The sequence below is a fragment of the Acomys minous genome (genome assembly GCF_964271855.1).
Source record: "Acomys minous genome assembly, chromosome: 4".
NCBI classification, from domain to species: Eukaryota; Metazoa; Chordata; class Mammalia; order Rodentia; family Muridae; genus Acomys; species Acomys minous.
Window position 1 is genome coordinate 90,711,353 of NC_140486.1, and position 27,203 is coordinate 90,738,555.

At 44.6% G+C, this 27,203-nt stretch overlaps 1 protein-coding gene across 2 annotated transcripts; it reads right to left on the reverse strand.

Annotated features, from left to right (window-relative positions):
- On the reverse strand, window positions 1-27,115 carry MDH1B (malate dehydrogenase 1B). Of its 2 annotated transcripts, none has more exons than XM_084780234.1 (11): window positions 26,983-27,115; window positions 22,384-22,496; window positions 18,670-18,804; window positions 18,351-18,493; window positions 16,731-17,227; window positions 13,308-13,449; window positions 11,894-12,057; window positions 10,370-10,509; window positions 10,004-10,055; window positions 2,548-2,613; window positions 1-475 (listed from the first exon to the last, which is right to left on the reverse strand). In XM_084780234.1, the coding sequence occupies exons 1-11, from the start codon at window positions 27,002-27,004 to the stop codon at window positions 408-410; spliced, it is 1,542 nt and encodes a 513-aa protein (XP_084636360.1). In that variant the 5' UTR covers window positions 27,005-27,115; the 3' UTR covers window positions 1-407. The 2 variants fall into 2 exon arrangements, with proteins under 2 accessions (XP_084636360.1, XP_084636361.1); XM_084780235.1 differs by lacking the exon at window positions 1-475 and adding an exon at window positions 1,867-2,441.
- Window positions 27,116-27,203: the final 88 nt, after the last annotated feature.

The following is a 27,203-nucleotide window of genomic DNA, read 5'->3' on the forward strand; positions in this document are numbered from 1 at the left end:
CTTTGCTTCTGTCTAGCTCCTTGGTGTTCACCAGTAAGAGAGGCAGTTAATTATTTGAGCAAAGCCACTCAGTGTACGTCCGCTACACTGAAAGGTGGTGTGTGTCTATGGTGTGCTGTGTTCTGGCTTCCCCACCTTGTACTGTGTGCTAAGTTATTCAAAGAGTTGATGTGAGAGGAACCCAGGCAGGAGTTTGACGCAGATGATGTCCTGGCAAAGATGCACTGGCTGACAGCATGATGCTAAGTTGTTTAAAACAGCGGTTTACAATCATTTATTTTTGAGGACTTGTAGGAATCAGAAAAAAATGGGATTGGATGCTGGTAGCACAGTGACTGTTCCGGGACTCTGGGGGCTGTTTGCTACTATTTAATTGCTCTTCCCTAAATGCAGACACTCGCGGGTCTTTATTTCTTTGCGTTGTATTTGATCTGGTTGGGGATCAACTGGTTGTCCTCAATCTTCCCTTCAGAGTCTGTAAAGGAAGGAAAACATGGAAAGATGCAACTTTCTTTAAAATGCACCGGTAACTCCTGCCTGTTTCTTCCCATCTCTCTCCAGCCACTGGATTCCTGCGTTCAGTTTGGCTCAGTGACCAATAGGGGGCATGTGTGAGACAGATTCCGTGGTGAGAGAAAGCCACCGGTCCATCATTAATCTTTTCCTCACAGATAGTGTGCATTCTGGCTTCCTTCCTGACTTAGCCATTTCTATGTGGGAATCTCCCCGCCTTTGCTCTTTGTTCTGAACTGCACGTGCATCTACAGCCTCAGCTCCTTTCCTCTCTAGGCCTTGCCTGTCCTCAGTGCACCAATTCCAACCCTCCACAACCAGCCTGTTCCAAAGCACACCATGCTATGCATTTTCAGAACACAAAACGCCCAGGATTGTGTCCACTGGACATATAAAAACAAGGGTGGGGGTGTGAGTGAATAGCTCTATTGGCTAACCACAAAGAAATCCACGTCAACTTGTTTTCACAAGAACTGGGGAGACGAACCGGGTGCAGTGGTACACGCCAGTAACCTCAGCACTCAGGGAAGCAGAAGCGGCAGACTTCTGTGAGTTTGAGGCCAGCTTGGTCTATAAAGCAAGCCCAGGAAAGCCAAGGCTACACAGAGAAAAACTTGTCTTGAAAAACAAACAAACAAACAAGCAAACAAATGCCACCCTAAAGCCCAAAAAGAAGGAAGGAAAAGAAGAAAGAAAGAGCCGGGCGTGGTGGCACACGCCTTTAATCCCAGCACTGGGGGGGGGGGGGGGGGAGGCAGAGGCAGGCGGATCGATGTGGGTTCGAGGCCAGCCTGGTCTACAAAGCGAGTCCAGGACAGCCAAGGCTACACAGAGAAAAACCTGTCTTGAAAAACAAACAAACAAGCAAGCAAGCAAACAAACGCCACCCTAAAGCCCAAAAAGAAAGAAGGAAAGGAAGAAAGAGGGAGGACTCAGTTAAATGTTTTGCAAAGGGAACTCACATGGCGAAACACATTTCTTTATTCGATTATTCATCCTGATGTAAGTCATAGATTCCCCTGCCCACCCCCCCCACCCCCCCACCCCACCCCCCACCCCGTCATAGCCTTGATTATTGAAGTGCAGAACTAGGTTCCAGGGAAGCAAGTAAGCCAGCATGAATCTCAGCAATGAAGGGTTGGGGCTGGCTGCTGGGAACCCTGATCTCCTGCTAACCACTCCATTTGTAGAAAAAGAGGCACCTATTAATGCGTTGGCTACCACCTACCATTTGTGGTTTCCTGAACTGAAGACTTTTCAGAGGTGAGCTGATAACTCAGATCTGAAAACTGTTCTGCAGCAAGTAGGGAGCCCGAGGACTATGTAAAGCATGTCGTCAATGGTTGTGGCCATTCTTTCTCTCCTGCCTCATTCCTTCCCCATGGCACTTCCCTGGTGGCCTTGCTGTATTAGGAGCTGCAGGGCGTGAGGTCATACGTGTATGGGGTCTCAGTCTAAGACTTTCTCCTGACCTCATGGACAATAGAGCATCACTGTCTAGCCAGACACTGCCCCGCCCCCATGAACGTTAAGTCACTGGACAAGCGATGCGAGCATCCTTGTACACAGAGGTATACAGATGAAGAAATGATGAAAAGGGAAGCACGTGAGATGGTTACTGTTCTGTGAGTGCAGACTTGGAAAGCACACTTGCTCCTGTATCAGTTTCCTCCTCCTACTCCCTAGTATAGCCACTGAGAACAAAGTTCCCAGAGTTTCTCGCTTGGGTCTCTTAGGCTCCCTTTCTGACAGACCTTAGTGAGGACATCCTCTTCGGCCCTCTTGGCTACTTTGGGCTTTGTAAAGGGGAGTTAAACAGAGAAGAGTGAGAAGGCATAGGTGTCTAGGGAGTTTGAGGTATCACACGGAAGCAGCTTCAGTTTGAAAGCAATTGTCTGGTGCTTTCATTCCTCTTCCTCAAAGTGTTTCTGAGGAATAAGAGGAGAAACTGAGGCATTACTGAGCCCTCCTTACCACTACGTCATGTCTACAACCAGCCAACAGGAGCCCTGGCCATGAACTCCACCGACTCACCCTCTGACCCGGCTTGTTCTTTTTCTTCATCCGGGGCTACGCTGGATTGTACGTCATCTTTACATTCTGAAACCAAAGTTTTAAAAGGTCAGGATTTAAATAGAATCAACAGCCTGTGAGATATTCTGAGTTAGTGCTTTTCAAACTTTGTGCCAGGATCCATGATGGGTGTCTATGTGTATGTTTCATATCATAGCTCAGTATGTATGTTTGTGGACATACAGATTAGCCAAAAATTGCTTTCTACAATATTCTTTTCTAATTTCCTTTTACTTACCACCATTTACTTAGCAGCCTGTGTAGCTCAGGCTGGTTTCTAGCTCTGAGTATAGTAAGTTAACTGCTTGCATGCTGGCTCCATATGTGTGTGTGTGTGTGTGTGTGTGTGTGTGTGTGTGTGATATTAATTAGCATATAATTAATGCATACTATTAATATGCAGATTAAATGCTTTTAATATGTTGTATATACTATTATTAATGTGTATAAGATTTATTTAGCTATTGTTCCTTTTCTCCCCTCCCTTCCTTTCTCCTAACCTGTCTTATCCCACCCAGTCCTGTCCTATCCTGTCCTATCCTGTCCTATCTTGTTTTATCTTGTCCTATTCTGTTCTATCTTTTCCAAGTTCACTGGGGGAGAAAATCTCTGTTCTTAGCTCACATATTACCAATTTTATAATATTCAATGGAAAAGTTCTTGTGATTGAATTGATTTTCTTAACCATTAATTTTTTTGCAGCCAACATAAGGTTATAGTTTTTACAATTCAGAAAAAAAAAGTCCCTTTATGGTAGGATAGATTTTAGTTCTCATTCAACAAGGCACCTCAAACAGCCTGAAATCAGTGCCACTTTCTCCACTTTGTCAGAGAACCCAGGGGACTCGAGTTCTTTAGTCTGCATAAGAATGTCACTTGGAAGAGGGACTAAGTACCCCGAGTTCTAACTAGGAACTTAAATTGGAATTATTCTGGAGGATGTGTCCTCTGCAGTTTGGTTTCTCCCTTTCTCATCCTGGAAAGTGTCCAGTCACCTTCTTTGTGACTGATTTCATGGCTTTTTCTCAGCTCTCTCAGGGCCTCAGCACTCTCTAACTTGTCAGTAAGCATTGCTTGACACTGGTTGACTTTCCTGGAGGAATTGTGCCTCTGTGCAAATTCAATCTAGGCTTCTTAAGCGCTGCAGAGGCTGGGACTCAGTTCTCTGGACAGTGATGGGGGCTGTAAAAGACATCCATATGGCTGCCGATATGGCCAGGTTAGTTCAGAAGGCCTGACCTCCAACTAGTCCATGCTTTGTCCTACCACCCACCAGCAGAATTGATAACCTTATACCCAAACAGCACTGACGCCTACCTACCTTCCCAGGTCTGTTAGCCCATTTTGTATGTTAGTGGATCTTTCTTCTCCTTCAGAGTGCTTAGTTTGCCAATCATATTTCCTTCATCTTGACCTACAAAACCATGTTTTCTTAAACTGTTTAGTTCTGAGTCTTGGCATGTCATAGGCTCATAGGTCCTTACCCTGCACAGTTTGTGTGGCTAGAACCTCTGTGCTGGCTAGTGTTGTGTCAGCTTGATGCAATCTCAAGTCATTTGGGAAGAGGGAACCTCAACTGAGAAAATGCCTCCATAGAATTGGCCTGTGGGGCATTTTTTGATGGATGATTGCTGTATGAGGTCCCAGCTGGTCACTCTGGGCTGGTGGGCCTGGGTGCAACAAGAAAGCAAGCTGAGCAAGTCACTAAGCAGTACTCCTCCACAGCCTCGACATCAGTTCCCACTTTCAGGTTTCTCCCCTGACTCCCTTTGATGATGGACTCTCAAGTGTTAGTATAGGTTGAAATAAACTCTTCCTTCCCAAGTGACTTCTGATCAGTGTTTTATCGCAGCAAAAGAAACTCTAACTATGACCACTTCCTTCTTGTATTTCCAATGTCTCTCCTAGCACCCAGTGGATCCATGGGGTCCAAAGACTCCCCAGTAGTTTGCTACAAAGATTTACTAGTACCTTTAAAATATGATCTTATATAGCTTCTTGACCTTTGGGCTAGGATCAAATGTAAAATATAATCTTTTTAAGTGTGGGATGAGGATTTTTGAAGGCCTTAACTATTTTACGACTAACAGATGATTAAATTCCTTTCTTTGAAACTCAGTGCAAAGTCTTAAATTGAAAGGAACACTCTTCCCTGCCTGAGTCTACTTACCATTCATGGCCTTGGGCTCTTCCTGGTTGTTATTTGTCGAGCGGTCAGAGGCCATTTGACTATTTAAAACTTAGATTGTAGTCTAGACAGCAGTAAATTAAGTAGTAAATTAATTGATGATATTTCATAGCCCCCCTACATGAATTGTCTCATTGATGAGTTAAACAAACAAACAAACAACCAGAGATCTCCAAACTGAGAGGTGCAAAACTCTCAGTATTTTTAGTTTTCTGAGTTTGGGAATATATGGGACAGTGGGCTTTATTTATTGGAGTGGATACAAGGCCCAACAATAACAAAGTAAATAGCAATCTAGACCTTTGTTAATAAAATCTCAGTGTTATTTTACAAAACACTCCATAATCAGGTACAGTTGGGAAATTTAGGACCAGTTGCTGGTCAATGAGTCAAATACAAGATGACAGTTTTGTAGCCCTTTCTAAAGGAAGAAAATTATGGCCCTAGTCTTCCAAACCCACAAGCCACCCAGAGGACCAGTAAATTTTAAGAATGAAAGAATCCAAGTCAAAACCAGCTGTCCCTTGGACCTCTTCAGCCTGCGGCGCCATCTTCATTCTACCTCTGGGCTGGGTTTGTTTTGGCCCTGACCTGGGGACTTGATCACCAGCCAAGCTCTGAATTCCCCAGCCTCACACCCTGCCCCCACCGCACTAAATCCTCTTTGCTCTGAACCAATGGCCTTCTGCCAGACTCTTTTTCCTAGTTCATTCTAGAAGAGAGCAACTGCCTTGGATGGTTGGAAATTACAGTGATTGGTTCTTAGATCTTTTAAATGTTTTTAAATATCACCTCTGGTTGGACTTTGGAAACTTGATTTCTAGTTAGCTTTTCCTTGTTTATGCAAAGACGACCCACCAAAGTCTATGTTTACCACAGTTACTGTCCCCCTCTTTGCCTTACGCTCTTCCTCCTCAAATGCTAAGTGAAGCGACAAGAAGCTCATTTTTCATACCCATATTCAATGCTGATGGTCAAAATCACCTCAGCATCTATTTAAAGTCCAAGTAATAAAAGGGGAAGAACACTGAGAAAAAGAACTTTTGGGAGGCAGTCTGTTAGTCCAAATAAAGTCAGTATGAAAAACCTCACGAAAAATTTTTGGAACATAGCATCAAGTTCTGTCATTCCTACAAAATGGGGTGGAAAGTACACACTAATGTCTGGGGTGGAAGCACAAGGTAATATTGGGGGTCGTGTTCCACTTCTGCCTCCAGGCAGCTGGGCATCTTTTGTAGGGAATCCCACGAGCACACATAATGATCTCTGACTTCCACTGAACTCCCTGTACTCTTTCTGTATAATTTATCTCTTCTCAGGATGAGTTATTTCAAACCTTGCCTTTCTTCATTAGGATCTTTGACTCTGGGGATCTGGCCTTGCCTCTTGCTTTGTCCTGCACTCTCCTGGTGCACACAGGTACCCCCCATCTGCAACCATCACCTCTTCCTCCAGACTGCATGCTAGATGTGCTTCTAGTTCAGATCTGATCCTGCGTTCCGCCTTGAGGTCTCATCTCCTTACTTTCCTGTAGCTTCACCCTTTTCCTCTCTAACGGTGGTTAAACACTAGCATCCGCCTATCCGGTTAGCCACCCACTTCTACATCTGGATATGTAAAAAAAATGCCCATGAAACCAGGTCTGAAGGCATGAGAGACCACAGGGGGAATGTTCCTTCCCTTGTCACCTTGGACCTCTTCCTGGGGGTCACCATACTTACCAGCTTCTTCTAGGAAGTCGTGGTTGCTGATTACTCTGCATCCCCACATCCCTGACCCCTCTGTGTTATGCTCAGAGACCCATGTTCATTGTTCAGTGGCCACGTTCACTTACAGGATTCACGAGAACCGTCTTCATCGCCATCCTTTGCCTTAGTCATCCTTTGCCAGTCATTTTTTTTTTTCTGACTTAGCATACAGAGCAAATGACAAGGGCAACAGAGGCGACCAGCTTCGGGTCACTAACTTACCCAAGCTGTTCTTAGGACTGAGATCAATAGCTCCATATTCCTAACCTTTTTGGGGCCCACTCTTGGGGGATTTCTATTCTGGGGAGTGATATGTCCTAAGGCCAAAACACCTGGACATGTGTGTGTGTGTGTGTGTGTGTGTGTGTGTGTGTGTGTGTACACACATACCTGTGTGTGCATGTACTCCTACCTCAGTTGCTCTCTACCTTATGATTTGAGGCATGGTCTCCCCGAATCTAGAGTTTGCTGACTTGGCTAGCCTGCCTAGCAAGCAATGAAGATCCTCCTGTCTGCCTCCAATCCTCATACTTGCTGGCAAGCACTTTACCTATTGGACCATCTCCCCAGCCTCAACCCTCCGTTTTTCCTTGTCCTCTCAGACTGCCCAGCTTCTGTCAACTATGACTCTATTACATCTAGCTGCACCTCTGTACCACCATGGCCACTGCTTTTTTGGGGTTCTTATCATCTGCCTGCTGCTGCAGAGCTGGTCATCTTGCTTCTTGTTTTCCTTTTCGAGTCAATCTCCCACTTTAGACAGTACAGACAGCAACCGCCCTAAACTTAAAATTTACTTCTGTCTCTCCCCTGTCTCAAATCCCTTACTGGTTTTAAAGGGTTCCTAGTACCTTTCACCTGCCTTCTGACACTCCTTACCCCAAGCTCTATTTTCTGTGGCTTTTCAAACCGAGGTCTTTTTTTTTTCTCTTCTTGTCTCATTTCTTCCCTTTTCATGCCATAAAATTATTCTCACCAAATCTGTGAATGACTTCTACGCCATGTATCCATTGGGTAGTTTTGGGGCCTCGTTTTATGTGACTGGCCCCTCCCCCACTGCCACGTTATACAACTTCATCTTCCTTCCATGACATCAGATCCTCTCATCCCATCTCTCCCTCGTGCACCTTTGCCAGCCTCTCCTGCTCTATTTAACCATCACAGGCTGGATCCCTCTGTATCCTCTTGTTTTCTAGATAAATCCATTGCTATTGATGAGGCAACAGCTCCCTGTTTGATAACTGTAGTCCAGGACTTTCTGAACTCCAGGAGCTATGACATGCTTCATCTGGTATTTCCATTGTAGACACTGCATAGGCATTTCACGGTCAGAGTGTAAAAACCTCAGCTCACTCTTCAGTTACGCTCATATTACAACTCCTGTGCCTCTCACAGCTGCTCATTAATGCACCCCATATGCCTGTATTCCCTTCTCTGAACGATGACAATCTTTATGCCATTTTCCCTTGTCAATCAATCTACCCAGCTGCCCAGCTGGAAAGAACCTGGGTCCGCTGGTACTCTCCAGAGTCAGCCCATCACCAAATCTTGAAAATTCTATCTCCTCATAGCTTTTGCAATTCCATTATTTTTGAGTTTTGGTTGAAGTCATCCTTCATTCGTGTAATGGGCTACAGCCATTGCTTTGTGTGGGCAGTCTTGCCCTCTGAACCATTTGCACAACTGACTGGAACTCCTTGCTCAGCCTGTGTGTCTGACTCCCTGACCCTCTCTTGTTGCTGCTCTGCCACCTGTTCCCAGGGCACACCAAACACAGAAGCCTTCCGCTAGCTAACCCTGCCATCCCTCACAGCCCTCGCTCTCCGCTATTCGCCTTTGATTAACTAAGCTTTTCTGAAGTTTTCCCAAACAAGCTGATCTATGTATTTATGATTAGAAGAAATGCTGGTGAGAAAATTCATTTTTTTTGGTATTTAATGAATTTCAAATAAAGCTATTTGAAAGTAAATATGGTACAGGTTAGATTGTGGTTCCCAAAAGACACACTGTAGTTTTAACTGCTGACTCTTGAACTTGTAACTTTGTAAATTGAGACTCAGCAGAAAATGATCAATTTAAAGTGAGGTCATATGGGGGCTAAAGAGACAGATCAGCAGTTAAGAGCACTTGCTGCTCTTGCAGAGGACCAGAGTTTGGGTTCCAGCACCCACACGGAAGCTTACAACTGCCAGGTCCAGCGGACCCAATACTCACTTATGGTCTTTGCAGGCTCTTGCATCCAAGTGGTGCACATAAATTCATGTATGCACACACACATACATATAATAAATACACACATAAGTAAATAACTAAATAAATAAAAATTAAATGGAGTCATATTGGATTAGGACAGACCCTAAATGCAGTGACAAAATGACCTTGTGACCGGGGAGAGAAGTGGAAACACAAACATTCAGGGAACAGACAGATGTGCGCAGGATGGCCAAGGGGGTGATGTGGTTACAAGGCCACGACGCCAAGCATCTCCACTAGAAGCTAGGCTAGGTAAAGAAAGGTTCTTCTCCAGGGCTTGCAGAGAACATGGCTCCATTGACACGTTAGTCTTAAACCACCCAGTGAATAGCAATTCGTTCAATTAGTTCTAGGAAACTAGTAAATGTGGAATATACAAACTTTGTACGGCCATAGTATTCTAAAAAGGTGATTTCTTTTTTTCTAAATACACGATGAATGTAGCAGCTTGCTCTGCCAACAATTTAGTTTAAAAACAAAACATGGGTTTCAGTTATGTGTATTAGCATTAATAGTAATTCAGTTATAGGGAGCGTTCCACACCTGTGTGTGCGAGTGTGAATGCAGGTGCATGGGCCTGCCCATGTGTGCACGGAGGTGAGAGAAGGAGGTCATACTTCTTCTCTCTCTCTCCCCTTGGCTCTGTTAATGTAGGGTTTCTCACGAAAATAGAGCTTGGCTGGCAGCCAGCAAGTCTCGGAGACCTTTCCATTGCTTCCCTGCCCAAGGCATTGGGTTATAGGCATGTGTGCATGCGTGCATGCATGTGTGTGTGTATGTGTGTGTGTGTGTGTGTGTGTGTGTGTGCTTGTATGTGTGTGTGTGTCCACACTCATTTGTTTGTGTTAGTGGCAGGATTCAAACTTCATGTTTGCACAGCAAGTGCTCTTAACCACCGAGCCACCTCTCCTGTCTTCTAGTACTTTGTTTTTTTTTAAATAAAAACTATTTGTTTTTGTGTGTATAAGCATTCTTGCCTGTGTATATATCTGCACATGACATGCATGTCTGGTGACAAAGGAGGTCAGAAAAGGGCACTGAATACATTGAAACTGGAGTTGTAGATGGCTATAAATAGGTGGCTTTGAGTCACCAAGTGGGTGTTGATAACCAAATGTAGGTCCCCTGTAAGAGCAGCCAGTGCTCTTAACCATTGAGCCATCTCGCCAGCCCTCTGTAAGTACCTTTTAGACATCAGCCCAATGGGACAACACATTTATGAGATTACCTTCTTCAACTGGCTTAAAAATTAATAAGTCTCCCATTGCAACAAGTTTCTCCTGTTGAAAAAAAAATTATAATCAGAAAAAGAAGAAATCATAATCAGAGAATTAAATGACAGCAGCCATTAAATCATTCTTTAGCAGAAAAATTCTTTGATTCTTGATTTAAAAGAAATAAATATTTTTAGCATACTGAAAGTTATAAAACTAAACGGGTAACATGCTTTCGGGACATTCTCTAAGCTTTGTCGCTTGAAGGTTTTCATGGCTACAATGCAAATTGAGGTCAGAAAATCATGCACACCTTAGTCTACAGAATCACTTTAGGATCACTATTAGAGCCAGTTCCTTTGCTGGCCCTCTGCCATTACCTGAATCAGATCCTCTGTGAGCCTGTTTAGTATCTGCTTACTCAGCTCAATGTCCTCCAGGTCTGTAAGAACCACCCAAGCTCCGTTCTCAAATTTCACAGGCATAGAAAAGACAATGCCCTCAGGAATACCAAACTGGCCTGCAGGGAGCACACGCAAGACACAGCCTGAATCAGTAAAGAAGAATTCGGAAAAATAACTGAAGAGGACACACTTAATACATGATTTTAAGATTTTGTTTGTGTGGTGTGTGTGTGTGTGTGTGTGTGTGTACACGCACGTGCTCCATTGTACACATTTGGAGGTCCTCTCCTGCTTCCATGTGAGTCTCAGGAAGCAAACTGAACTCACGTCAAGCAAGTCTCTGTTGAGTCAGTACCATGTCCCTTCATAGGGCTTTCGGGTCCTGTTTCTCTACAGAGGTTAACACACCAACCAATTAGAAGCCGCAGTGTGGTAACGGTCAGGTATCGCTACTTCAACTGTACAGCAGTCGCAGAGTGTCACATAAGACACTTCTCCCTTGAAGATGTAGAAGGTGACCCATAGGAATCCCTGCCCTTGGTGCAGATATTCTAATAAAGAGGACATATGCATCTGAAAAGGCGCGTTCTGTCTGAGAGAGGAACAAAACGCTGTGTGAGCAGAGAGGAGAGACAGAGATTAATTCTCACAGTGTGAATTTTCAAAGAGGTTCCTGAGCTGTGCTGAAATTTAAGGGAGGAGATGGCGGCACTGTTGCTAACCTAGGGGATGCCAGAGAGCGGGAGGAAGCCAGCTGGACAGCATGGCACCCACATGGCCATGTTCCCAACTGACCGAGGCTAGACCTCAGCAGAGAGGCCAAGGCCTGCAGGTCAGGGAGGGAACGAGACTGACAAAAGCCGAAGGCAAGAAGTGCTTAAGGTTGACCCTATGGAGGACATAACAGCAGCCACTGTCTTTCTAGTCTAGAGGACGCTGGAAGACGTGTGCATACTTTTTAGCTTACTGCAGTGTGCACACTCTCTGCGGTGTCTGCTGACAGGCAGCGGCCTTTCCACGCTCCCTGTGCTCCCTGGTCTCCTGAAGCCAGGGTCTCCTTGCGTGTCAGATCCTGGCTCTGAGGATCCCGGCGTTGATGTTGGTGCTCGGTGTTCTCCACACTGGGCCTTCCAGGGCAGCGCCAATGACTTTGAAACTTCTTGCAACGCCTTCCCTTCACAAAGCCTGTTCTGACTCTTCCCGCTCCCGGCCTAGAATTGATTTTTCTCTTTCTCAGCTGGATATATAGAGAAAAGCATCATGAGGCTCTCCTTGACTCCACGATACGTTTCTGAAGTCGGAAGCCGGGTGCAATCCCTCGTCTGCCTTCCTAGGACGTTCACAATCACTGCTGCTGGATTTTTGAATGAACAGTTGGATGAGCGAATGATTGAATGAAAGAATGGATGAATGAATGGATTATGGTCCTGTTAAAATCTACACCAGCTGTTATAGACCAAGCTATGATGTACATAGGGCTTTACAAGATGGAGTTGTTACCTTCACTCATGATCCCCAAGGAAACAATCTCTCCAGGGGGGGAGCCATAGTACCAGTATTTCAGGGTGGTGGCTATGCTGTGTGCAGCCAAAATGCCTCCAAATTGTTTTCCGGTGCTGCTCAAGTTGCGAAGCATCATCACGAATTCTTTTGTTACCCACTCCCTGCAAGAAGAGACAAGAAACAATTTCACATCAGAGGCAGGGGCGGGATGCATGTCCTCTGATCCCTAGGACTCAGCACAGAGGGCTGTGTCCACCATCTTCACAGGAGTGAGACCCAAAGGCTCTTTCTTCAGGTGTCCTGGTTACCTCTGAGAACACGATGGGAAAATAACACAACCGGGCAGAAAGGAGTCATGGAATTTCAATCTGGAGTGGAGTAATAAAATATGGAGCACTGAAAAGAGATCAAAGACTATAGGAACAACCTCTTTTTATTACAAATAATTAACTATATGTAGATGCTTTCTTGGGACCAGTCACCACCTTCATTTAAAATCAAATACGATCATCAAACAGTGAATTGTTCACACTGAGATTTGGGGCAACATGTTTTATGGTCTGAAGTATAAAGTCAGAAAAGACCCCAGCTGGATGAGAGCAAGGCTCGCCCTACTAGTGAGTCACCAAATGTTCCGATCTTGGTAACCTTGACCCTGTGCGAGCAGGGAGAGGAGATAAAAGACAAAGGAAAAGAAAAAGCTACAACTGGGGAACTGGAGCAGAGATCAGAAAAGTGCTGCAAAGGGGCTCTGTCTGGTTCTTCTGCCTGTCTCCCCGTAACGTGAATGTTTGCCTGGATGAATTTATGTTGGTTTTCTTATTCATTCTATATGGGGCAAGCCATGCTACTGTTTTCATTCTATCAGTGGCGAAGCTGAAGAGCAAATTTGATGTAACTTCTCTAAAGCACATGACTAATAAATGATGGTGACAGAATTCCAACCTAGGAGGCTTCTTGCTCCTGGGATGCACCACTTTTCATCTCTGCTTCTCTTGGGACTTAACGGTCAGCCTGACCAGCGTGCTCATCACCTTAGCGCCTCTTCCTGTAAATGCCTCAAGTGACTTTCTACTTGGCTATATGCCTGTCTTTACATTAACAGTTGCCTTGCATATACCTGTTTTAGAGACAACTTCAACAGCATATACAAACTACTTTCACGATAACCTGAAATAGAAAACGTCATAATTTTTGAACAAACCAAACAGGGTTGAGGACCAACTAGTTTCTATTCTGTCAATTTTTCTGATTCTTCAATAGAAAACACAGAAAAATGTGTGTATAAACAATACAAGTTATTGTGTGAAAAAATTTACAAAATGTCATAACGGCGTTTGCAACTATTATTCATCTATTTCATTTATCTAATGTTAGTATACTATACTTTACTTAAAAAAATATACTATACCTGTCAAAAATCAAATTTAACACAGAGTGATAATATCCAGGAGGTCCCTTAACAGCACTTTCATAGTTGTAAACTTTTGCTTTCCTCAGATCAACGTAGTTATTTCCACTGATATTACCCCAGATTATCACATCTTTGATGTCTATGCAGGACAGAATCAGAAACAATCACAGTAAAGTTCATCAGTATAAAATTTACTCAAACCCCAAGATTTGTCTGTATATTTGTCTTGGGGCCGGCAGAATGAAGTCCAAGCTCTCTAACCTGGGCAGCAGCTGGGGTTTACCTTCCTTATTATTAGGGCTTGGAAGTCACTAGGAATGCCTTGTCAAGGGTGTGCTAGAGGGGCAATTGAAGGGACACTGAGGGGACTGCCATGAAAGAAATTGTTAGTGAAAATTGTGTCATATGTGCTGCTCTTAACTTTATTCCCCCTTTACACACTCTGTCTCTGTCTCTGTCTCTGTCTCTGTCTCTGTCTCTGTCTCTGTCTCTGTCTCTGTCTCTGTCTCTGTCTCTCTCTCTCTCTCTCTCTCTCTCTCTCTCTCTCACACACACACACACACACACACACACACACACACACACATGATGTGCATGACCACGTGTGGTTGAGTGTGCACGTGTAAGCTAGAAATGGCATTGGGAGTCTTCCTCGGTCACTCTCTACTATATATCTTTTAAGAAAGGACCTGTCTGGCTGGCCAGTGAGCCCTGGAGACGCACCTGTCTCCACCTCCAGTGCTCTATGGTACAGGAGCATGTGCTCTCACCGGACATCTTACTGTTTCCCCAACCAATTTTTTTTTTCAACTGTTTAGAGTTTTGACTAGGCACCTTCTATTCTCGACTGAGATAGAAATGTGTGTAAATGAATACTCTCTGGGCAGGTTTCATCACTTGTGAAATAATGGTGATGCTATTCTTCATGGGAGGTTCTTTGGGAAACAAGGTTTAGGAGAAAACAAACCAGCCTTATATGCTCTACAATGTTCTAGCATGAAGGTAGGGGGGGTGAGTGAGAAAACAGTGCCACACAGTCACATGGTAGTTATATCTCTATGGAAAATAATAAAAGAATATGAGTGGGAGAAAATAAAGATTGGTATTTAATGATTCTGCCACTGTTAGTTTTTTAGAAATGTTTTCTGCAATTTAAAAAGGATTTTGTTTATTTCTTCACTTAGCTATTGTTTTAGTTAGAGTTACTATTGCTATGAAGAAACCATGAGCAAAGCCATTGGGGTGGAAAATACATTGCTTACACTTCCATGCTGTAGTTCAGCACTGAAGGGAGTCAGGGCAGGGACCTGGAGGCAGGAGCTGATGCAGAGGCCTTGGAGGGGTGCTGCTTACTGGTTTGCTACCTATGGGCTGCTCAGCTTGCTTTCTTATAGCACCCAGGAGCACTAGCCCAGGGGTAGCTCCATCCACAATGGGCTGGGCCTCTCCATGTTAATCACTAGTTAAGAAACTGCCCTACAGGCTTGCCTACAGCCTAATCTCAGGTAGGAATTTTCTCAGTTGAGGTTCCCTCCCCTCAGGTTACTGTAGCTTGTGTCCAGTTGATAAAAAACAAACAAACGAAAACTAGCCAGCACATCTATTTACTTAAAATCTGTTTCCTGGAGATTAAATTCTTGTCTGTTCTCTTTAAGGAAGAAGACGATTAGACTAACATTTAGGGTAAGAGGCTGAAGCTGTATGCAAAAAGACAGAAGTATCCTGAGCTTTTCTGGAAAGAGGTGAGCATCACGATAGGTCCTCACTGGCATCCTGTACTGGCTTGGATGTCGGCTCACATCCATTGTCTCCTCAACCTTCATCTCCAGAATTCCTGGACTTCTATCCACATGGATGCTGTTGTAAGGACACAGGGGCCAGCTTGAAGGACATACAGAGCTAAAATAAGCTAAATGTGACCCAGCCTCATTTTCATAAGATATTGACATCTAAAAATTGAAAGATAACAACAAAATTGAATTAGATATAATAAACTTTATAAGTTTAATCTCCTTACAGCTTTTTACCACGCATCAGGCATCTCTTATGAGAATAGCCTTCATAGGCTCGTATGTTTGACTACTTGGTCTCCAGTGAGTGGAACTGTTTGGAAAGGATTAAGAAGTATGTGGCCTTGTTGAAGAAAGTGTGTCACTGGGGGTGGGATTTGAGGTTTCAAAAGTGTCCCCCCTCATTTCCTTATCTGTGTTTCATGCTTATGGATCAGATGTAAGCCCTCAGCTATGGCTCCAACCCCACACCTGCCTGCTGCCATGCTGCCTGCCGTGATGGTGGTGGGCTCACCCTCTGAAATGGTAAGCAAGCCCCCAACCCAATTAAATGCTTTCTTTCATAAATTGCCTTGGTCATGATGTCTCTTCACAACAGTAGAAAAGTAACTATGGCACTGTCTCATGGATCTTCACATCAACTCTAGGAGGGAGTTGCTGCTTCTAAGGATAAGTCTGAGGCACACCACTTTGACTGTTGGCGCCATAAGAGCGCGAAAGGCCGGGCGTGGTGGCGCATACCTTTAATCCCAGCACTTGGGAGGCAGAGGCAGGCAGATCGCTGTGAGTTCAAGGCCAGCCTGGTCTACAAAGTGAGTCCAGGACAGCCAGGGCTACACAGAGAAACCCTGTCTTGAAAAACCAAACAAACAAACAAAAAGAGCACGAAAGGAGGTGAAGCCATTTTAGCATAGCCTTAATATTTTTTTGAACAGCATATACTACTTTCCCCATTATTACCATGGGAAAATGGGATATTAGGCTTAAAATTATTACTTGACTAATAGAGGTCTTATTACAGCAAACATTTGCTAAATTTATACTGGTGGACAAAGTCATAAAAGTAGATCAAAAGAAATCTGTACAGTTGTCCCCCGTGTCCGCAGCTTCTCCCTCCATCCCGCAGCTTTAGCTACACACTTTTTCTTTTGAGAGAGGGCGCACCAGGATTGGAGATTGAACACAGACTCTCATGCATGCTAGGGAGGAGTTCTACAATTGACCTATAGTCCCAACCTGACACTTGAAAACGTTATAGGGAAAATTTCAAAATTAGACAGTGGATAACTTTTAGATCACTTTAGTTACTGTATGTTACTGTGACTGGTTTATTAGGCTGTGACTATTTATTATTGCTAGTCTCTTGCTGTCCTGAGTTTATGAATTAAACTGGATCATAGTATGTGTGCACAGGAAGAAGCTGGGCGGGGAGGGTGGGGTAGTCTAGGTAGCACCCCCTGAATGAGGGAGGGCCACAATGGCATCACCTGAATGAGAGAGGACCACACTGGTTCCATCCATCACTCTTAATCTAGGTCACACATCCAGGATGGTCCTGGAGGATGTAGCTTTCTGCCATTTGAACCCATGTTTCAGAATGCAAACGAGACAGCAATGGGAGTTCACTCACGGGCTGATGTTGTTTTCATCTTTCGGGCCACTGCTGCTTTCGCTTGGCCTTCCACACCCAGCGCCACCGCGATGATGTTGCTTGCGATGTTAGGGGCATATTGCATGAGCAAAGTTGCTTTAAGATTCACAAAGGTTTTCCCTCCCACAATGACCTTGACGGATTTGTGAGCGTTTTTCTCCATCAGGTGACCGTAGCTGCGGCACAGCGGCAGCCTGCTCCGCAGGCAGTTCTCCAGGGTGTACACTTCCTCCTCTGTGCTGTCATCCAGGATGATGATGACTTGGGCTTGAAGGAAGGCCTCATCTGCCTTAGTGCAGAAGGAGACACTGCGGAGGAACGGCGATGCCAAGTCCTCAGTTTCCATCACTATGCTCCTCAGGCAGTCTTCCGTGTGCTCCCGGTCAAACAGGGTCAGGCTGAGCTCCGTGTCCGTCCCGAACACTTCTCCACTTACCAACAGGGGGATTAGGTGGTAGCACACATTAGTACTTGCACTGGTTAAATGCAATAGTTGGATGGAAAATGGTTAGATCCCTTGCCCAGTCATACATTTTACTCTTAACCTGTGTGCACACATGTGGCTAGGGATGCAAATCAGAACAAGAATGTCTCACTACTCATTCCATCTCGGCATCTGACGATGGCACCAAATAAAAATTACTGGTGTATTAGGTTTTTCAACTAAAATAGCTCTCCCACAAGCAGAAGACCAAACAAAACCAACCAACCAAAAGCTCATTATCAGACTCCTTTGCTTGTGAGAAGACAAAGACGCCCGCCTCAGTTAGCCAATGTCTTGTAAACTTTTATCTACAAATGAACACCTTACACCTTTCCTTTTGGACAGATCATCTTTCCCACAGTCTCACAAAGAGAATCCCTTACCGGGACAGCCAGGATAAGCACAGGTCCTGTGCTCTATGTGAAACCCAGGGTGCCTGGATCTTCCATGTTAGTGATGATAAACTATATGGAGTTGGAAAGTGCATCTGAGAACTTCTGCTACTCTTGTTGGCCTTGGGGAGGGCACAGTTGTGATGTCCATTTCAGTTCCTTAATACGGACAGGGTCATGGATATTTATGGTACAGTTTCTGAATCTTTTCAGTGTTTGCAGTATTCCATTCCATTATACATACTTCCTTAAGACGGGCATGTGTCAGGATACACACATGTAGTGAGAAGGGCAGTGTGAGGTAGATGGGGTGGGGGGATGGGGGGGTTGGGGGTTGGGGAGGGGTGGAAGTGCTGAGAGAAAGAACAACAAAGAGAGAGGAAATGCAGGGGAGCAGGGGTGCACACAGTTCAGGAGTGCAGGGGGGCAGGAGGAAGAGCTGAGGAAAGCCAGCAGGTGGGGATGAGGTGGAGAGCAAGCATCAAAAAGGACACATGCCAGGAAAGCTGCTTGAGACTGTGTGTGAAGACATGTGTGCATGCAAATCCTAAATCACACGGGGATGGATGCTGGAGGCTAGACACACAGAGACACTCATACGCATGCGCACGTGCATCTTAAGCCTGGTTAGGTATTCTTCCGTCGTGGAATTAATCCAATCCCATTGTCCTTTCTAAAAACAAAACTCCCAGGTTCATAAATTCTGGGGCTTGGCTATCCCACCTGGCAATCCAGACCTGCAAGGGGCTGATGACATCTTTCAGGGCTTCTTTCTCCAACTCTCCTTCTATGTGTGCCTGTAGGTTCTCTTGGGCAATGATCATCATCAGCTCTGTGGTCATGCTGGAAGTGACACCATAGTAAAGCTAAACATCAGAAAAGGGAAACTCAGCATCAGAGAGCAGGCCATCGTTAAACAGAAGGTAGAGTGGGAAACAGACCTGGAGAAAGATGGCAGAGTGGCCTAGGGAGCAAGACATCTGTAATAGTTAATCATGTTAAGAGACTATGTTTGGACGGATAGGCAGTGCCGTTCCCGTACCTGGGCGTGCTCCAGGAACTCATTGTATCCTCCCAAGAGCAAGCCCTTGCCTCCGCGGTCTAGCAGCTCTCTCCAGATAATGGGGGAGCTTCTGTGATCCCACATGTTCTTTTCACAGAGATCTTCCAGCCACTCCTGTGGGGAAAGACTCCAATAAAAGTCATATACTAAATCTCCCTAAGAATTCTATTCAGTATTGGAGGATTTAAACAACAAAGTAACAGCTTTTTTTTTTAATGCCACTATGCACACATAATAGATTCAGATATCTTCAAGTGGTAAATATAAACTAGAAAACAGTGGCGAGCCCGGTGTTGTGCATTTAATTGTAGCACTCCTGGGGATGCAGAGGCAACCAGGGCTACACAGTGAGACTCTGTCTCAATTTAAAAAAAACAAACAAACGAACAAACAAACAAAGGAAGAGTGAACCAGAGAAAAAATAGTGATGAGCTAAATAACAAATTAATGAATAACAAGGATTATTCTTCAGATCCAATGGCCACATAAAGTGTGGGAACTTGCTCCTCTGCTGGAGTGTGTGTGTTTAACTCAAAGAGAGGCCAGGTATTCTAAATTGGGTGACTAAAAACAAAACAAAACAAAACAAAGCAAAACAAAAAACCCCACTGATTTCATTATATTATGTATTATTTGTAGTTTTATGGGCACATAACTTTTGATGCTGCTTTTCAAACCTATGATTATGATTTCCATGGTTTAGACTGAATTAATGAGCTAAAAGAAATCCAGGGAGTGGAGGGGGGGGCTCTCAGCAGACTTATTAGAAAAAAGCTCATGTCGCCATTATCTGGTTTAGGTAGACCAAGGTTTCCAACGAGAAGATCTGAGTAGGGACCTAGTAGGGACCCCAGAACACGGTGGTAATGCATGGAGCAACTGGCAGTCAGAAGTGTGAAGAAAGTGACGATGACTCAAATATGTGAAAATGACAAATCTGCCAAAGAAGATAGTGGCAGGAGAAGCCAAAAGGGCAGTGGAGGGCTGGTGAGATGGCTCAGTGGGTTAAAATGACTGCCACCAAGCCTGCCAACCTGAGTTCCATTTCTGGGCCAGTCTTCAGTTCTGGAGAGAACTGACTCAGGCAAGGTAGTCTCTGACCTGCACGTGTGTCTTAGCACATGCAGATCCCAGGGCAAAACAAACAAACGTCAAACACATAAGTAAACACACACACACACACACACACACACACACACACACACACACACATTAATTTAAGAAGTTAGTGACTGTAGCACTGTGGAAATCTGGATAAATTACTATTCAATCACATTTTCTGTAGGGGCCTGGACAATATTTTATTCACCAAAGCCACAAGAAATGCACTGAAGAGAGAAAGAATCTTGTGTGGCAAGATACTGAGGTACAAAGATAAGATACTGAGGTACAAAGGATGGGGAAATGCCCACCAGAGACCATCTGTTTGAACAGAACAATAACCAGCCCCACAGATAGGACAACGTGGGCAGTCACAGGCAAATGGCCACACAAGAGACAGAAGTAAGGCAACAATTCAAGGGAATGGGCTTCTAGTCCTAAAAGCCTAGATAGTTCTTTTAAAAAATATTTTATTTAATTTTAAGTGTGTTGGTGTGGGGGTGTCAGATCTTAGAGTTACAGACAGTTGTGAGCTGGCATATGGGTGCTGGGAATTGAACCCGGGTCCTTTGGAAGAGCAGACAGTGTTCTTAACCACTGAGCCATCTCTCCAGCCCTCCCTAGATAGTTCTTATTGCTGCTTAACCATCAGTACACCAGCAACAATGACCAGTGTTAGCGTTTGATAATGGCACCATCCTTCAAGGACCTCAAGCTGCCTCTCTGTGGAAAACTGATGTGACACTGGATTCTCTCCACAGTGTAAAGGAAAATGATGTGTCTAGACTGAAATCAACACATGTTCTGGGTATGGAACCCCTTTCCTGCTTGTAGCGCGTTCAGCAGAACCCCTGTCTGAGCACTTACAAAGTGTTTAACCCGACAACTCCGGGTCATGCACACATCTTTGAACCCAGGGTATCACTTTATAGGAGAAGTGTAGTACTAAGCATGCCACTAGGGGGCACACTGTCCCTATTGTATAATGCCAAGCTTGCTAGAGGGCCAGGCCAGGCCAGGCCAGAAAAACTGCAGGCCCTAGGTAGAAGCCTGACATCCGGTAGGAACAGTCTGGCTCTTTCAAGCTGTAAAATGTATTAGATACCAGTGCAGTATTTTCCTCTATTAGGTAGACTACTTAGAATTCAAGAATCAAGGGGCAGAATTAAGAGAGGCCTCATTTGCCATCATTACCAGGGTCCCTCTTGGAGTGTTTATGCATCCCCAAATTTCTTTACTCTAGCCTGTGTGAATTGGGAGGTTTTAAGTTTCCAAAGAGGAACATTTCTAGCAGAGGACATAAGGAGAACCCCACCTGGAAGCTACAGCTGACATGGATCACAGTGAGATGAGAGACCAGCAGGCCAAGAAAGCAGTTATTGCCGGAGAAGGGGTAACTGGGCCTGCTTATCAGGAGAATGTACAACAGCTCCCTCCCAGATTTAAAAAAAAAAATTAACATCTAGGTTATTTTGGGCATCTTCGGTGATTCCCTGCTCAATTTTGACCATACACGGGAAAGTGTAATAGTCGTGTCCTGAAAAGAGACTGGGGCTCACATCCCTTAAGTACACAGAACTAGGTCACCACACCAACAAGAGGCCTAGAGTAGTAGAGGTGGGGGGGGGCTGTAATGGATGGGAGTGAGGAGAGATGAGTGCCAGTTTGGCCCTGAAAGCATGTGCAATGGGGAATACAGTTCATTAGCAAGCCTTCCTTTAATAATGCTTTCCCAGGGAAAGATCTTGATCGGAATCCCGGAAGAGCTGTTAGCAGATGGTGTGAATTTACTTAATGGAGCACACGGATCCAGAGGCACAGTGGGTGCACTGCAGTAGACGGTTGTGAATAGGCCAGGTTCCTTCCCTTTTACACCCAAGGCACTTGTGCCCTGAGCCCCTAGGGTAGAGTCCAATAGCTTAGCTGCTGAGTCTCTCTCTAGAACTGACTTCCCTTTGACTACTATTATGCCTCCTTCCTTGGGGCAGCCCACATCAGGTGACTGGTTGATGCAATGCTACAGAAGCTCAGCTTCCTTTCTTCAGTGTGGGGTACCTTGAAAAGGATCCCCAACCTGCTTTCCCTGACTTCTCTTTTGCTGCAGCTGTGTTGTAGCCCAACTCTTCCCTTTGCCTACTGCTGCAGCCTTCATCTTCATTCCTTGTCAGGATTCTCCAGAGTACTTTCCAGTAAGACCTCATCTTCAAAATCTCCACCTTGAAGTCTGTTTAAGGGGAAACAGAGCCACAGATACGACTATCGCAAATAAGTAAGTCCTCGTACCATTAGGATGTCATGAGGAAGGGAAAGAAAAAGTTAAGTAGTATCGTACAAACCACCTGTTTTCTTGGTAGGGTTGGGTGTGGGATCAGCACATTTATTCCACTTATTGGAGTCTCTTTTGAGCTATTAAATATCGGCAAAAAATCATGTCTTGAGACTGATAAGTAAGAATTTAACTTTTCCAGTATTCAAATGTCATCAGTGCGTGACTGGACATCATGAGGAGCCAACATGATACGCTAGCCAGTATTTTATCAAAATAGAACCTTTTCTTCCATAAGTGCCTTTAATAACTGCAATGGTTCTTACCTCCCACACATCAGGATGCTGTGTGATTTTGAAAATCCGAAAGTCAGGAAGATTCTTTTGTAAATAGTCTGCCAGAAGTTCTGCCTTAGCATAATATGGGCAGTCTGCTTTACCTAGAAGAGTTCAAATTAGTTTTTGCTTTTCTTTAACATACACACACAAATTACTGCACAGTTATACACTTAGAAGACGTACCATGGCTGTAATATAATTTTCTACCAAAATTATACAGAATATACAAAATAAACTTCTATAACACTAACATCTAATTTTTGTCATATTAACAAAAACAAGATATGTAGAAGGAATCTCATGTGTATTGTATGGACACAACACCCGTCAACTAAAAATCTTATGGCTTATGGCTGTGGCAGGAAATAGGTAGAACATCCATCAGGCAGAAGGGATTCTGGGATAGAGCCAGGCATGCGAGATTTGCCATCAAGGCGGACAAATGGTGCCTGAGCTCAGATTAGGCGGATTAGAATAATGGGTTATTTTAAGTTATGAGCTAGTCAGAGGAGAGCATAGCTATACGGCTAATTTGTAAATAATTAACTTGAGTCCCAAGAGTTGTTATGCTGGGAGCTTAAGACGGGAGGAAAACCATCATACCTCAAAGACACATTTCATAGGTCAGAATCTTACAGAATACAATTTTATGGAAAAGAGAATGTTTTAAATATTTACCCTTCTCTAGTACTTGGCTATACCACATAAGAGACCGTAACACACTATATTTAAGTGTGGGATACTAATAGTGAACTACTCTTTAGAAGCTACTCAGGGGCACACTAAGCTGCCACCAAGCCTGAAGCCCTGACTTTCCTCTCCGGGACACACATGGTAGAAAGAGAGAGAAGCTATCCTTTATCCTGTGCATTGTCCCCTGCCTTACACACACACACACATAAAACAAATTAATGTTAAAAGAAACAACACTCAACGGTAAAGTGTGAGGTAAGCAGTGGAAATGCAGTCCCTCTTAGATTAGATGTGTGGTCTAGTGTTGTGAGGAAGCTGAGGGAGAGGGCTGATCTCATTGGAGAGAAATTGTGGTGAGGAATTCAGACAAGTGCATTAAGGAGAAACACTCAGTGCATGAGGAAGGTATGACTGGCAGGGCATGTGATGCTCACTCTGAGGTGCAGGTGCCTCGGGAGAACTGTAGATGCTTGTTTTTGCAGTGAGGAAGGCAGAGGAATTTAACCGCCCCCTCCCCCACAGGGAGTGGGATGGGTGCCAGTTTAGGAGGACAGGCTAAGTGCAGAACCTCCTCAGTAGCATTCTTTCTCAGCTTCACAGAGTCCTACATCAATCCTTTCAACACTGCTGTGTGCATGTAAGCCTCTCTGTCTAGCTCAAATCCATTGTTAATTACTTCAAACGCACTCTGTGGCTCACGTTTAATGATCCTGTCCATTTCCTAGGAAATTAGCTTGTAAAAGCCCTGCACCTGAGATGACCTCAATTACCTGCCTTTTCCGAGTTCGAGTTCCTTCTGCCCAGACATCACTGAGAAGATAAGGGTGAGACAGATATAAAGAGGAGAGGAGAAGTTTCCAAGGCGAGAGGAGTCCCCTTATGCTCTCAGCACCACCCACTGTCTTCTTGGAAGTCCCGCTCAACAAATTCTCCCTACCCTGCTATAGGCTCTTGCTTCTTTTTCTAGTGTCTCCTCTCAAGCATATTTAAACACAATCAGCTTCCCTTTCCCAGGCAACAACAAGCCTACGTCCTGTCTCCCCGGGTATTGTTTTCTAGGTGCTGCTTTCTGTTAAAACTTCTCTTAAACATCTTCTATCTTTGCCAACCTTGGATCTTATCTGTTCATTCAGTTATTACTCCATTATAATCTAGTGTTTTCTTCAATTTCCCAGAAGGTGACTGAGGACTTCTGGGTTCTCAATATAACGAGTAATTTTTGAACATGTCTCCTTGACCCCTGGTAGTATTGATCACCATTGCCAGTTTCCATTTGTGGAGTAAATCCTGGCGTGCATGACTATGGTGGGGTACTCTGCAGGTTTCTGGAAACTTCTATGTCTCTGGCTAGTCTTGTCTATAGTTTGTAGGTCTCTGTTCCCCCATGCAACTCTATCGGTTCTGCAAGGCACACAATTTCATGCCTTATCTGTGTTGTTTATTTTTTCCTGGCCAAGCTCCTTGGTCTCAGGTAGCAGTCTGTATTCCTAGCTCAGGCATAGTATCCCATCTACATGTCTACGTTTTCCTGTGTTCTACCATCTTTTTCCGGGTGTAGCATGGGAACTCAGCAGGATAAGATGGGACTCTATTCAGACATGGCTGAGGTAACACCATCTTGTTCCAACTCCATCTTGGGCTTGCTTAAACAGTTCTCAGCCCTGTATCCTCCTCCCCACCATGGCTGTGTCTGCCTTGGCAACACATTTGAGATTTCCATGACCTTGATCATGGTCTAGGAATATTAACCAAAATAATTAAAGTAAATTAAAATAACTAAAGAAGACATAAGTTAAAAATAATTGCCATGACTGGGCATGATGGTGCACGCCTTTAACCCCTTGGGAGGCAGAGGCAGGTGGATCGCTGTGAGTTCAAGGCCAGCCTGATCTACAAAGCCAGTCCAGGGCAGCCAAGGCTAATGCAGAGAGACTCTGTCTGGAAAAACAAAAACAAAAACAAAACCAAACCAAACCAAACCAAACCAAAACAAAAAAAAACAAAAACAAAACAAGAATGGCTAGAGATAGAACAGCAATGAGCTGTTTTAATAAACTCCATGAAGCCGGGCATGGTGGTGCATGCTTTTAATCCCAGCACTCAGGGAGGCAGAGGCAGGCAGATTGCTGTGAGTTCGAGGCCAGTCTGGTCTACAAAGCGAGTCCAGGATAGCCAAGGATATACAGAGAAACCCTGTCTGGGGGTAGGGGCGGGGAGAAAGAAACAAACAAACAAAGAAGGAAGTGTAAGGGCAAAATTAATGCTATATTCTATATATAATATATAGAATGTCGTGGTCTGTGAATGTTCTGTGAGAACTTGTCCTCCGGGTGACTTTACTTCCTCCTGTGTTCTGGGACTGACCACACACTGCCATAAACTAGATCTGCCAGCACTCTGCAGAAACCCCACCAGAGCGATTAGATACAGTCAATTCCCAATGATCCTCTGAGATAAAACAACTTCCCTGGAATTCAGCCTCCTGGACCCAACCTGCCTGAAAGTTGACATTCCTGTGACCCACAACTTCCCTTGAGATCCAGCCTCACTAAACCCACAATCCCTGCTTATGTTTTTTTCCCCTTACTTCCCTGTGACCCCGACTCCCAATTACAGTTTTTCCTCTTGTAAACCCATTACCCTTGAAGCTCAGGTGTCACTCTCCTATCCTACTGTGTCAGGAAGGGTTGTGACCTGAGCTCTGAGCCCATAATACAGGAGGACCCTGTGTATGCTGCATCAGTATCGAGTCCTGGTGGTCATTTTGGGGGTCTCGTGATCTGGGCGATTTGGGTATTACAGAAGGAAAGAAGGAAGGAAGGAAAGAAAGAAACTCTGTGAGACACAGGGAAACCGTGTCTAGGGGGTGGGGGCAGGGGAGAAAGAAAGGAAGGAAGGAAGGAAGAAAGAAAGAAAGAAAGAAAGAGAAAGAAAGAAAGAAAGACCATGAGGAGAGATGAAGCAGACTCAGTAAGCAGCCTATTGCAGTAAGTGCTTGTGTTGCTTCCAGCTGCAGAGAAGACCTTTTAAAAATGCATGGTGGCGCAAGCCTTTAATCCCAGCACTCGGGAAACAGAGGTGGGCAGATAGCTGTGAGTTCGAGGCCAGCCTGGTCTACAAGGCGAGTCCAGGATAGCCAAGGCTAACATAGGGAAACCCTCTCTCAAAAAAACAAAACAAAACAAAAAATGCAAAACCATCAACACTGTTTAACTTATTCTTTCAATGACTCTTCATTGTGCTCAAGATTTAGTTCAAACATTTTTTCACTAGGTGTTTGTAAGATGTAAGAGTCTAGTTTCTATTTTGTAAGTCTAATCCCAGACGAATCCCTGCCATACTCTCACACGCAGGTGCTCGGCTAGCCTTTGCCTTTATAATCTGGGGTAGTTTCTTTATCAGCTTCCCTAATCAGTTTCCTGTGTCCGATCCGCAACCCCCCCCCCCCAGAGCCTGTGCAACTCTCCCTCATTGCAATAATCATGGCAGATAAAAGTAATTCTTTATAAGTTTTTTGGTTTTTCGAGACAAGTTTTCTCTGTGTAACAGCCCTTGCTGCTGTCCTGGAGCACGCTCTGTAGAACAGGCTGGCTTTGAACTCGCAGAGATCCCTCAGCATCTGCCTCTTGAGTGCTGGGATTAAAAGCCTGCAGCAGCCACTACCGCCCGGTTCTTTATACGTTTTGTACTTCTATGGGAATTAAAACTCGCCAAGGACAGAGGTGAACAATTTCCCCACCGTGTCCCCACTGCTCATCAGAGCTTGGCACACTACAACTCTCTAACGTGCATCTTTGAATAGGCGCCTAAAAATCCCTGAGGTGATCGGTCTGAAGGATAGGGCCAGTTAACTAGGCTGACGAACGGCAGTAGGAAACATCTGTGCCTACTCACCAGCGATAACGAATTTGGCCATGGTCCTTATCTAGCAAGACCCAGAGACTGGGACCACAGCGTCTCGGTTTCCTAGCAACCGCTCCGCGCAGTAAAAGCGGCGCAGGCGCTCTCTGAAGCTTCAGTTCCTACTAAAATGTGTTGAGCTTTCGTGAACAACGGTACAGAAACTCTGTAGTTGCCTACGACTTTCAAGTTTATCTCTTCATCCGAGGAGAGAA